This window comes from Anser brachyrhynchus (genome assembly GCF_964034855.1).
Source record: "Anser brachyrhynchus genome assembly, chromosome: 17".
Taxonomy (NCBI): domain Eukaryota; kingdom Metazoa; phylum Chordata; class Aves; order Anseriformes; family Anatidae; genus Anser; species Anser brachyrhynchus.
In genome coordinates, this window is record NC_137710.1 from 7,415,363 (window position 1) to 7,428,386 (window position 13,024).

The 13,024-nt window shown below is 45.2% G+C and overlaps 1 protein-coding gene across 20 annotated transcripts in view; it reads left to right on the forward strand.

Moving 5' to 3' along the window:
- The window catches only part of FBRSL1 (fibrosin like 1), a 518,655-nt gene that overhangs the window by 59,231 nt on the left and 446,400 nt on the right, over positions 1-13,024 (forward strand). The window contains exon 1 of one of the 20 annotated variants that reach the window (XM_080558958.1): positions 1-11,916. This exon is cut by the window's left edge and continues 58,555 nt beyond it. The exons of the other annotated variants lie outside the window; for them this stretch is intronic. Within the exon in view, the coding sequence (XP_080415084.1) occupies positions 11,821-11,916 (96 nt within the window). The 5' untranslated portion in view covers positions 1-11,820. The remainder of the gene's footprint in view (positions 11,917-13,024) is intronic. 20 annotated transcript variants of the gene reach the window in all.

The window sequence follows — 13,024 nt, forward strand, 5'->3', positions numbered from 1 at the left end:
TGCAGGAGTCTAAAAAGCAAGGGACATAGCGGCGAGAAGTAAGAAATAATAGAGATCTTGGTCAACCAGGGCATCTACGTGTGATAGCAGAGATTAAAAGAAAAGCCCTGCTTTTACTGCACACTGCAGCATAGTCTCTCTGGCATCTTGTTTTAATATCACTGATCAAAGCCAGCTAGTATAGGAGAGGCTGAATTTCTGATTGCTGACCTTTCCAGCGTAGGCCAGCTGGCAGGGGAAGCCTTAGACTCCCAGCGCAGGTATGCAAGTGTAGTTGAAGGAATAAAGCACAGTGGAGAGGCTTCAGGGGCTCGGAGGAGAGTCTTGTTTGCTTCATATCCTCTGACAGAATTGCATATTGATTCTTTAAAAGAAAAAGGAAAAAAAAAAAAGTACTTGCTGCAGTGGGTTACAGCTAACCTGTGCTTTCCTAGGTGTTAATGCAGCTTTGAAGACGAATGACTGGGGAGAATGAGCATGGCTGAGCAAAATGCTGTTCCTTGCTGGCTGTGCAGCCCTTACGTGCCTCCTTGTTCGCTGCAATTCAGCATTAGTTAGACAGCTCGTAGCAGGAGCAGAAATTCCTGCAAGTTGTCTGTGCTCTAATGGTCTATTGAACACCAGCCTTCAGAGGCACCCCTCAAGAGCAGCCTGGGTTTGGTCTATATTTGCAGCAAAACACATCGAGTCTGTGATTACATGGAGCAGACGCCTGCAGTATTTATACGGGAGCTGCCTGAACAGCCATTTCCTAGAACTCAGAAGGCAACCGATGGCAGGAAGATAAATGCAAATTCCGGTCGCCCGGGTCTTTCCATCGCGTATTCTGCCTCGGTGGGAGAAAGTCAGAAACACAGAATATTTCAGGGAGCTCAAAGCAGCAAGTGAATCTCACTAAGCTTATAAAATAGTGGTGAAGGGATAATTCTTGTTATTTGAGCAGAAGTGCTTGATGTATTCAATACTAAGTGTTCTTACGAGGCAGGATCTTGTGACTTAGAGGTACCTTAACATTGGTCTCTGTATGAGCCATCGGCACGCAGGTGGCTGTTGCTGACTTACTGCTGTTGTGCTTGTCCAACCACAGTGTGTACTTGTGGTCCTATTTTCTTCCTTTTGTGGGTGGCAATCTGAAGAATGTAGCTGCTTTAAGAAAACAAAAAGCAAAAAAGACCATTATGCTGCAGGGTTATTTAAAACAAGGTGAGGAAGAATGAACAGAGATTAAGCCAGTGTTTTTTAAACTGGAGGAGTGCAAATCCTCGAGGAACCCAGTGGTCTCATCCTCAGAGGTAATTAGTAGGTAGCCCTATTAATTTTAATGGCAGCTCTGAGCCGTTAAAGCCTGGCTATTGCCTCTATATTTTAAATATTATTAAATACTAAATACTTAAGTACTTTATTGCTCTCATTTAAGAAAGAAGTCAGCTTGTTCATTGTGTGCCTCAGTTCAAATTGTTTTTATTTCTAGTGCCTGTTGGAAAATGGGTTCGCTCTTTTGGGAGAAAGGTTGCTATTAGGATAATTGTACTTGTGCGCTGCTCACAGCTTCAGGGAAATCCCTTCAGTCTGTAGTTGCTGAGAGGCACCTGGTGATGAAGCCTTACACTGATAATTCCTGGCTTTGAGTGTTTCTCCAGAAACAAAGCTGGACCACAACACCACGTCTGAGTGACAGTTGTCGGAGGCGCCATGCAGTGCCACAAGAAGTCATTTGATGCTGCAGCAGGGATGGGTGGTCCTGCCAAGTTTTAACAAACCGGCGGGTAGATCCAATCCCTGGGTGGCAGAGGCTGGTTTGAAAAGATCCCACTCGGCATTTCCAAGTGCTCTCACGGGCTTGTGCATCTCGTGTCTGCTCTTACTGCCTTTCTTCCCCCAAGCAGGAGCTTGGGAGCTAAATCGAGCTTGAGACGTATTAAAATCCTGGAAAATAGAGTTGTTTTGAAGATCTGGTTCTGCGTGGGGCTGTGCCAGCAGTTGAAGAGGGTTACATTTGGGGGCGATGACAGTTTCCAGAGGAGAGGGAGGCACAGCTACGCACACAGCGTGGGCTGCCCACCCGTGGGTGGCTCCGCTGCTGGCACTGCGTGGCTGGGGACACGGCGTGGGGACGTGCCCTGCCTGGGGACCGCCCAGCTCTCCTGCCTTGGGAAGGGGCCAGCCAGTACCCTGGAGTTGTTCCTCCAGCTCTGAGGTGCTGGAGGCTCAGTGCCCTCCTTGTGTGCTTGCAGCAGCCCCAGACCTGACGTTTGGGACTGGAGGCGAGGAGCACGTAACCTCTGCTCGGCGCTCCGCTGCGCGCGAGGGGAGATGCGCTGGAAACCCCAAGTCGCTCTTTAGCGCTTTCTTTGCGGAGGCCCTGGTGGCCTGTCAGATCCCAAGGCTATTTGACATCCACAGTGCAACGTTAATTGCTTTTCAAGTGGAAGAGATTAGAGCATTCCCAGGGCTTTTATTAAGTTTACTCCCAGGTTGCTCAGGGTGGTTGCGAGCGGAGCGATGGGGGCCTGCCCCGAAGGGTCCGGCTGCCATCCAGCCTGCCCGCAGCGGGCTCGGCTTCACCACAGGGCCCTGCGTGTCCCCACGGCTCCTGGCCTAGTGCATGGGGCCTCCTGAGTGTGCCCGGTGTGATGGGGATGAGGGATGTCTGCGCTCAAGGCAGGAGTGGCTGAGCAAAGCTGCTCATGTGCCGGTCCCTTGTACCTGCTCTGGGTGTGAAACGCGCGGCACAGCTTCTCGCCCTGGTGCCGGTGCCCTTCCTTGTCTCCCTTTAACTTGCTTGTGTGAAAGTGATTCAAAACTTGCTGTTTCTTTCAATATTGAAGGGTTGGGAGAGAAGGTGATAAAAGCATGCCACGGCTGTTTAGCAGGCAGCCTTACCCGTATGGCAGCGAGGCTTTCCAGTGGGTGTAGCTTGCTTTACAGGTGCCTGCTAAGGCCCGGGGAGCTGTCCCATTAAGGCCCAGCGCCATCCCATGTGCAGCTCTGGGTTTCTGTCAGCCTTTGCCCCCTTCCCATAGGAAGCAGACTCCCAGTACAACATCCAGGTGTTGTTTGTACGTGTGTGCCAGATCAGTTTGTACTAACATTACACATCCCATGCTGTTACCCTCAGAGACGAGTGTTGAAGGCAGCTAACAGGGGAACATCTTCACCGGGGATGATGACAGTGGGTTCCTTCCCCAGACACTCCCAGCGTTGAGCTGGCACCGCACTGACCGCGTTGGTCTTGGGCGAGCAGATGTCTGTGGGTCTTTGTGAGGAGCTACCTTGCCATGCTGTCGAGCGCAGTGTGGGGGACAGATGTTTGGTGAAAGCACTGAAATATTTAACTAGGATATTTTTCCCCCTGCAGCCGCGATTGTTTGTTGTGCCTATTAATCTTTTACAAGACTTGCATCTGCTCAGAGGTGGGGTTTTTTGCTGTCTTTTTTTTTTCAGGCTTTGTATGAACTTTGTGTGCATGTGTGTGGTTTGAAAGGGTGGTATAATGAGCAAACATGATGCGTATGTGAAGAAATTGAATGCATAAAGCAGGTGAATCAATTCATCAGTCACTGAAAGTCTCTTACAATAAAAATTAAAAAATGTTATACTGTTCCTTCTCCTATGGGTCTTTACCTCTCTTTTCAGAAGTGTATTTACCCTCCAGCTTGTATAATTAAGATTTCAATTGGCGTGTCCTCAAAGAGAGCTTGTCCTTTTATATACATGGTCTTGTAAAGCGTGGATGCAGTATTGCTAGATAACGCCGAGCTCATCTGCCCTGCTGTCCCTTTCTTCCTTGTCTCCTTATTAACACATTTCTGTAGATCTGAAGATGGTGAAGCCCTTAGGGGTTACCAGAGGGGGAAAAGAAAGGATAAGAGCGCATAGGTAGTTAGCCAGTCATCTCAAATTAGCAGCTCTTCTGTTTATGAAGAATTTATTTTCAGCTAAGATGGTACTTTTCTGTAATGCTCAGTTTTTCTGCATAAGCTTCTAATCGGAGCCACTTGTGTTTTCGTTTCCTCTCATTATAACATTTACACTTTCACCATAGCTGGTGATTGAAATGCCATAAAAGTCCAGAATAACATGACAGATTGAAAAAGCAAAGAAACCACATGCATGCAAAACTTTTTTCCCCCAAGGAGTAGCCTTGTTGGACAGTATTTAAACACTGTGCTGCACTTCAGAGAGGAGGAGGAAAAAAAAAACACCACAACCTCCCTAATTAATACTTAATAAGGATTAATACTGGTCAAGTAATTAAAAAGCTCTCTGAAGCACATTTTTTCCTTTGCTGCTACTGACTTAATAACCCATAGTTATTTTTTAGTCTGTTCCAGTCCACTTTTCTTTGAATGTTGCAATTCTGACCTTAAAGTCTCATAGTGTCTTTTAATATCTCATGGATGTAATACAGTTTTTGTTTTCTGTAAACTTTGTGGTCTTATGAATTCCCCTTTTCTCTGTGTTAGCTGAACGTAAGTAAAATGGGAAATTGTCACATGGACCTATTCAACTTCTCCCTTTTCCAAATAGATAAGTCATTCACTCTGTATTTTTAGAAGGAAGAGTAACACTAGTTTGAAAATAATTTAGTGCAGCCAGAATTTTTCTAACCTCCTTGAGAATATTTCAGGGCAATCCCATGAGATGATGGTGTATAATGACAATTATGCCTTAGCAGAACAGGCCTATTGGATGAGAAGCTGAAGTTCAAATGCTTACATCCCGTCAGTGGTTAAGGTCTGGAATTAATTCATTTTTAAGAATTAAGTTTCTTCTTCGAGTATTCGTATTCTATGTGAAATACGAGCTTGTTTAGTCTGTAAAATTTGCTAGCTGTTTTCTGTTTGTGTGAACCTGCCTACTGTGAATGATCTTCCTCATTTCACAAAAAGCGACTGCAAAGTCTCAGCAATGTCTTTCCTGCGTAAATGTTCTCAGAAAATGTTCTCACTTAATCGTAATTGAAAATTAATTGTTCAGCTGTCTGTCTTCTTTTTTCATGCCTCCCGTGTTCTGCCCAGTAACATCCTTCTTCCATATGATTCATTAGTCTTTAGATTGCTTAAAAATATCCTGGACAAGGAAGACATATTAGCAAAGTCGTAACTATATTGGTGGATGAAAATAATCCCTTCTCAAGTGTCTACGTACGTGCCAAGATCACATCATGCACACAGAATAAATGAGTGGGCTTGTGAATGAACAGGCTTTTGAAGGGCTTCTTCTATTAATCACTGGCAAAATTGGTTAGAAATCTTGCAGACTTTAATGAAAAATCCAATGGATGGTGTTCAGAATTTTTATCACCTTCTACTCACCATCATGGTGCTTTTAAATATATATATGTATGTATATATATATATTATATGCTCCTTGCCATCCACCTGTTGCTCCTATGAGTTTTCTATCAGGGGCTCAAATCGGTTATCTCAATGAACGTACCAGCTTGATAGTCTCAAATCTCGAAGGCTATTCAATTTGAGTAAAACATAGTAAAATCTTTGGGAGCATTTATAGAATTGCTACACGAATCTCCCCAGATAACTACAAATTTACTGCGTCCTGCTTACCTGGCAGACACATCTCCCTTGTGGCAATACTGTGGGACAGCCCATGAATGCTCGCTGTGTGAAAATGAGTGAGATTTTCTAAATAGCTGGTGTTGCCTGAGAGAAGAAACCCACGGTAGGAAAAAATTGTAATTGTTCCATTGTGATTTGCCATGATTTTCTTCACATCTACAGGGGAAGGGCTTCTCTGCTAAGGGTGTTCAGCTGGTTGTACAAGGGATGAGCAAAATATGTGGGGTCTTGAGTTGAGCGCAGAGGTGCAGAAATAGCAGAACTAGCAGCTTTCTTGTCTTAAATGTTGAGCGGGGTTGCGTGTGCCGTTGATGCAGGACACCACACAGCTTTAAATACAAGAGTTCTGTTGCGTAAAGGAAGAGATTAGGAAAAATACTGGGGACCTGAAGTGTAACCTCAGACCTATTCATACGTGTTTGGTCTCCATCTGTTGTGCAAACACTTAGCAGCGGGTGTGAGTCACCGTGCTGCAGCCAGCAGGGCTGGTTGTGCCTCAGGTGTGTGCCCGTGTTTGCAGGATTAGTCCTCAGCTGGCCGGGCTGGTCAGGGGATCTCACTTGGGCTAAATAATAGTGCGTGTCAGCCGTGCTTTTCCTTTTGGTTACCGTCAGAGATTATTATGTAGGACATCCAAAATGTCTTTCTAAATATGGTGAGATTTAGTACAAGGAGTACTAAAGGAGTACAAGGAAATTAAAATGGAAAGCATAAGCAAGGCAGGCATTTATAAATGATTGAACTAAATTATACTCACTAGAATGAGCTGCAGCTGTGACAGCGATGTTTCTTTCTTCAGGTAAATAGCATTACCCATCATTATTGGTTATGCTAAAAGGCCATAATTCCATGTTAACATGCCTTATTGCAGCCTGATAAGTCATAGTCTAATCTCCATTACCAGACTGCCCATAAATATTAGAGATATGTGGGGCAGGGAAGGTAAGGAATGAAATCTGGTTTTGATGCAGCAGTATCAACGCTGGCTGGCCCTGCCGGGACAGAGCTGAGTCATTTTAAATGAAGCAATTCCTGTAACGCGTGTGGTGACCTCTTATTTTTATTTGATTAAATATATAGCTGTATTTTCACCTATTCAGTCTTTCTTTAAAAAATAAAAAAGCAATTGTTCCAGAATGCCTTGGTGACTTAGACACATGAGGAAATACAAACAAGTTTCAGCATTAAGGTTGTGAGCGTATTGCGGCGTTACACCACAAATGCAATACCACTGGTGTTTTCACTTCAGTAAGTTGCTGCTTTTTGTGGACAATAAAACCACAGGCTGTTGAAATTATATGGTATAATAATGGAGTCAAATCCGCATGCTCAAGTGATCCTGTGTGTTTTTGACGTTTTATTAAAGTAATGAGTAGGTAAAAAGTCATCTTTTTTTTCTTGCTGCCAGGGATTGTAAGAAAACAGGGCAACACAAACCTTTCCAGTTAACTATTCACAGAAAACGTAATTAGCATTTTGGCTCTTTCTTGCCCAAACAGTTGAGGATGTATGACGGACTCTTGGATGGCGTGGATGTAAATGACACTGAGGTCTCTTCACTTTGAGCCTCTTGACTTTTGAATTCATGGTGAATTTCAACCACCGTTTGTTGTTCATTTAGACCAAAGCTGAAATCAAGGGATTAGATCCGTTTTGTGACCCTTTCAAAAACACTGCGTGCCAAATCCTCTGAAACCATTTCAATAGAAAAGCTGAATGGATTTTTCCTCCCTGTTCCAAATGGCAGAATGCGCAAGAGCGGCGCTTTTAATATTTTGAAGTTCCAGGAGTGGCGAAGAGAAGCCTGCTCCCGTTACGTGACTCGCCACAGGTGGCTGTTGTTCGAACAGCGCTGCCTGCTCCTAACCCTAACCCAGGTTGTGCCAGGTGGGCATTGCAGGGTCCTGGGCAGCCCCAGCGTGGCAGGACAAGGAGGGGGAGGCCTGGGAGAAGGGGAAGAGCAAACCTCAGATGCAGTAAGGGAATGAACTCGCAAAACACACGCGACGGTCCCCATGGGCCAGCAGTGAGCTTGGGAAGCACATCCATCCACCCCAAGCTGCCGAGAGTGGGCAGCCCTCATCTGGGGAGGGCATTCGGCAGCGATGTGGTGATACATACACCGGGGCTTTTTTCTGGGGGAAAACCCAAGTGTGCGCCACGTGGTTCAGAAGACAGCCGTGGTTTTGCAGGGATGAAAGTAAAATTGATTGCTATCGCTCTGCTGTGCGTTTTTTCCTCTGATTCAGGCTGGAATTTTGCTGGTTTGCACCATTTTCTGCTGCCGTTGGGTGGTTTGAAAGCTTGGTTTCCCTGCCTTGGATTTATTGAGGGAGCATGAGGGGAAAAATGAACCGAAACAATATATTTTCTTTGTTGTCTTCTTGCTGTCAGTTGAGTCTTAGTGGTACCATTTGTCACTTTATGACACGTTACCTTACCTGAGTGAGTTTTGCTCCCCTCTGTGTGTTTGGCTGGATTTTTAAACATGTTTTTTGTAGGTTGCCACACATCCTGAGGCTGGAAAGCATGCTTTTCTAAAATTCAGTTACTTTTTGAGCTTTCAAGGCTTGCCTCCCCTCACCCCCCTTCCGTCAGGCTGCGTCCGGCAGAGCTCTCGGGGCTGGATGTGAGCCTTATCTCTGTTGACACAATTAGTCGGTTCGCAGGGTGAGCGTGACAGCGACTGCGTGCAGGTCTGGCGGAATGCAATTACCGAGCAATAACAGATCCCCAAAGAAAATCGTAGTAGTGAAAATGATGAAAAGAATCTTTATTTCTGCACCGTGGAGGTGCGCATGACAGTCCCAAAGCTTATTTCACTTGCACGAACGTTCAAAACCATTGGCCCTGTTGCATTTATCTTGGTGACATCCAGCTGTGTTCCTGACCAAGAGCATTTCTGTCCTAGACGCTCTGCAGAGCTGCTGGTGATGAAGTCTGGGGGGGAGCTGGGACCTTCATCAGCTCGCGGCAGCTGAGCAGAGCACATCCCTCTACGTGCTTTTCTACCCCTTCCTTGCAAACATGCAGTTGAAATTTTTCCTGAACCTTATATAGCTTCTTAAGAGAAACTGAACTTTGCTGTGTGTCGAAGCTGTGGAGTCCTTTGTGTGTGTGCATGCAGCTTAGGATTCCTTTTACTAACAATTGGTTTATAAAGTGTGGTTACTGGAATTGGCAAGCATGTATTGGCAGCAAGGCAGCACAATAGCAGAGCTGAATGCAAGCAGCAGGCTGCTAATGCACCCCTACAGTACGCTCGTTTGTGCATTTTTAAATTATTACATTTGGCCTCTACTTGCATTAAGTGTATCTCGGGTTCAGCTGTCAGAAACAGGAAGATCCTGATAGCAAATAACTGTCCTTCTTGGTAGCTGTATTGGTCAAAACAGAAGTGTTAAAAGTGTTTTCAGTGAGAAAACTTTCAGCTGAAGACTACAATTACAGAGAGCAAAGTAGTTCTGAAAGCTGGCTGCTGGTGAGGGGAGCGCTAACTATATCCCTAATCATAATAGGTGGGGTTTGAGCGTTTCCTATAGCGATCATACATCTGTAACTGCAGATGGAGAAATATCCGTGGAAAGCCTTGGGTAAGTCGCAGCTAACGGGGGGAGGCAGTGAAGAACTGAGGAGCAGAGGGAGGGAGCGTCACACAAATTGTTTTATTTTTACCCAGAGTGAAGTTGCAAGCCAGACTTTTTGTTGTTCCCCCATCCACCCAACAACGATACGCCAGGTCCTACCTTTCCTGAAGGTGAAACGTTCGGTTTGTGTCCCGCTGCACCATTTTTGAAGGATACCTCTGTCTCTCTTGGCATGAACCCGCCAACTGTGTCTCCATGGAGTGCAAGCTCAGACCTGTCCGGAAACTTGGGCTGTCAAATTCAATTTAAAGAAAGAGGGTTTCCATTTAGCTTGGTTTCTTCAAATACGAACGCTAGGAAGGCAAGGCAATGGCATCGCACCGCATTGTTGCTCTGTTGTGTTTAGGGTTGTAAAGCGTACTGTAATGCTAACACAGACTGGCATCTGTTTTGTTTCAGCTTTAGTGTTTGGGAATTACCAAAAAATATTGTACATTTGAGACCGAGTCAGATAATAGGAGGGGAAGGTTAGTCAAGAAGCCCCCTCAACACAGAACTGTTTCCCCTACTAAAATGTCTCTGTAGATGACTTGGATGCTGGTAAGGAACTTGCATGTTGGTTTGGAAGAAAATTCTTTTGAACATAGACAGTAATTTCATAATTAGCCCTTAAAATTACATGGTAGTAAAAACTCGGGAAACATTAAAGATCACAAACATTAAAGCATCTGTTTTATATTTTAGCTACTCTCTTCTTGATCCCTCTTGCTGCCCTCAAAAAAGGAAATGAAAAAGATAGTGTGCTTTGAGTTAGTGTGAGGACTCTTTAGGGGAGCCAAGTAAAAATGATTAAAAGCAGCTACTGCACTAAGCATGGGCTGTGGCGATGCTCTGAAAGGCAAGTGAAATATTTTTGCACAGTCAGACGTGTGCATATAACTGGCAGATTTAATCTGTTATCTGTAATATTTACTGATTTAAAGTTTAGTCCAGATAAGATCGCTTTCAAACATCCCTTGACACAAGAGATGCTTGTACAGAGAACTCTTTATCCCTTAGCATAAGTTTTTTGAGTTCAAGACTTCCAGTGAACACGTGTTAATTGTGAATTCTGGATGACCAAAAAAAAGTCCGAAGGCTTGCTAAAAGGGATGTGAAACTGTTTCCACTGCTGTTCTCCGCTTATTTATTTATTTATTTATTTATTTATTTATTTATTTATTTATTTTTATTTTTGTGGTGACAGCCTGTTGTTCAGAAAGAGGCAGAAAATGACAACACTGGAATAAATTGTTGCACCAAACTGCTAAAAATGTGATCTTGATTACCCCCCACCACCTTATTTTCCTTACTTACAAGCTGATAGCTCTCTAAGGATAAATCTATATTTTTGGCATTCCCGTGGCCTGCACTGCACGTACGCAGCTAGTTTAGAAACATGCAGAAATTATTCTTCTTTTCAAACATGGGCTTTCTAAACCAGCTTACCTCCTAATTATAAGGCCTCTTAAGCTCAAACCATTCAAAGTGTGTTTAGAGTTTGTCCACAGGAGACTGCAGCTATTTACTACGTTATTCTAAAATCACACCTTTCTGTTCAAGTAGGTGGAACCACATGGCTGGATCAAGCCTTATAATTATCCTCACCTGTCAAGGATGTCTGTGTTTAAACTGAGTTGCGGCCTGAAGCTCCCTGGACTGGAGCTGTTAGGCTCTTTGATTGTCTCTTCAGAAAAGGCTTCTCATCACACAGGCGTATTTTCATTTTCAGCATCCCCATTGATAATTGACAAGACAGAAGAGTCACGGATCAGTGAAATTCAGGAAAATCAACTTAGCAGTCTTTAACTTTGTGTGGTAGGAAAGGAGGATGCGACTTGATTGCTTTTCTGTAATAATGGGGGTATTTCTAAAACAGCGATGAAAAACATTTGCATTGATGTTTAGTCTAAACAGTGTTTAAGATGATACTTGTCGTCTGCCTTATAGACTTGTTCTTAAATGTCAGCATGCTTTTTTATAAAATTAAGCGTAAGGTGATGAGTAACATCACAGCTTTATGCAACAGCTTACACATTTGAATATTCCTAGGGCCTTAATTAAAAACCAAACAAAAAACAACACGACTGAAAGTGCATTAGTGAAAGACTTAGGGGATCGGCAAATGTGTTGTCTTCCAAATTGTAATTTTCTCATCATATCCACGTGGGGATTGCTTTTTTGTTTGGTTGCTTTTTTTTCCCCTCCTGAGTGTCTGCTTGAGACTTTGAAGCCCAGCTCTGCCCCGGCTCTAAAGGAGAGAGAAGAGTCGCTTCCCTTCTTCATCCAGCAGCGGATACTGCTGCAGGGATGCAGGGCCATTAAGTCCCTGTGCTGGAACCCCTAATGGAGTCGGCAGGCTCTGGCACGGAAGAGAAAAATGCAAACCAGCACTTTTCCTTGAGGCTGTAATTGCGCACACATGGTGGTTATTAATGGGAGAGACACAGGTGTTGAAAGTTAGGAGTGGAAGCTGAACCCCTGGCATGCAGGTCCTGCCGGGGGTTCGCGGTGCCAGCGATGGGCATGTCCCGAGCGAGGCAGAAGGTCACCCGCTTGGTCCTGAACCTGTTTTCGTCTTGGCTGTGACACAGGCTTGTGTAACTTGCTGAATGTGTGCGTGTGGGTGCTCTGGGTTTTTCCCCTTTTGCCACAAAGCTGGGCAGCGTTGTGGAGGTGCAGCCGGGACAGCGGGAACGGGCTGCAGGGTAAGCCGAGGCGATGAGGCTGGGCTGTGCTTCACACCCTGTCAAAAGAGCAGTGCTCTTAAATCTTCAAATTGTTGGTCTTGTCATCGTGGTACCTTCTGCCCCTCGTCACCTGTATGCCCATTCTGCTTATAGTAGCACTTTAAAGCTCTGAAACATAACACTTGTGTATTTTCCAGTGCTCTTAAACTACAACAGCAGCATGCATGCGTGTGTGGCAGTTGGGTGAAACTGTGCTAGTGACATCGCCAGCCTTAATTTTTATTCTTACAGAATTACTGCGTCGCGTAATTCAGACAGCACTAAAAAAAAATAAATCAAAAAACCACATTTTGCAGCACGCTCTCCGATGCAGTGGACTCTGCCCCGCGCTATCTGTGGCGCCTGCCTGGCCGCTGGGCTGTTAACCCGTGGGTAGGGGAGGCGTTTTGTGACTGCTGGCACCGCGGAAGCCTCACAAATCCACCAGCTCCTCTAAATCTGCTTTCACAGGAGAGAGCGTGTAACAGATGTAGCTCATCTTTCGCCGGGTGGTCTAGACTGTCACGGTGGTTTAGAAATGAAATGTATTAATAATTAATGATCGTAACGCCACCGTTATTATTAGCCTTATTTATTCGCAGCTGCTTTGATCCTCCTTTCTTCAGCCTCAGCTGCAGTGCAAGGGGCAGGGTGAGACCTGTGGTTCGGAGCCCCGTTGGGGAGGGCTGAGCAGGGCCCGGGCAAGTTCCTCGGTGCGGAACAAGCACGGCGCGTGAGCGTGATTTCTGCTGGGAAAAGGGCAGGGGAGGGAGTGGGGAAAAAAAGAAAGAACATCACGGACCGAGCATGCCTCTTTGTTTAAACAAACTCATAGTTTGAAAAACAAACAAAAACCCTACCTCTGGTTGAACGAGGGGGGAAGACAGTGACGGTGAAGGGAGATGGAGGATAAAAGTGTGACTTGAGCAGTGCAGCTGCGGGGATCTGGCAGCCTGCAGTGGGGCAGGTTGCTGTGCCTCCAGCCCAGGCAGCGAGGCGGAGGTTTTAGTGTAGGCAGAGCAGCTGAATGGCCCAGGTTATGGCTGGTGTCTGCCTGGGAGAGACCCTGAGCTTTGTTGTGCATCCC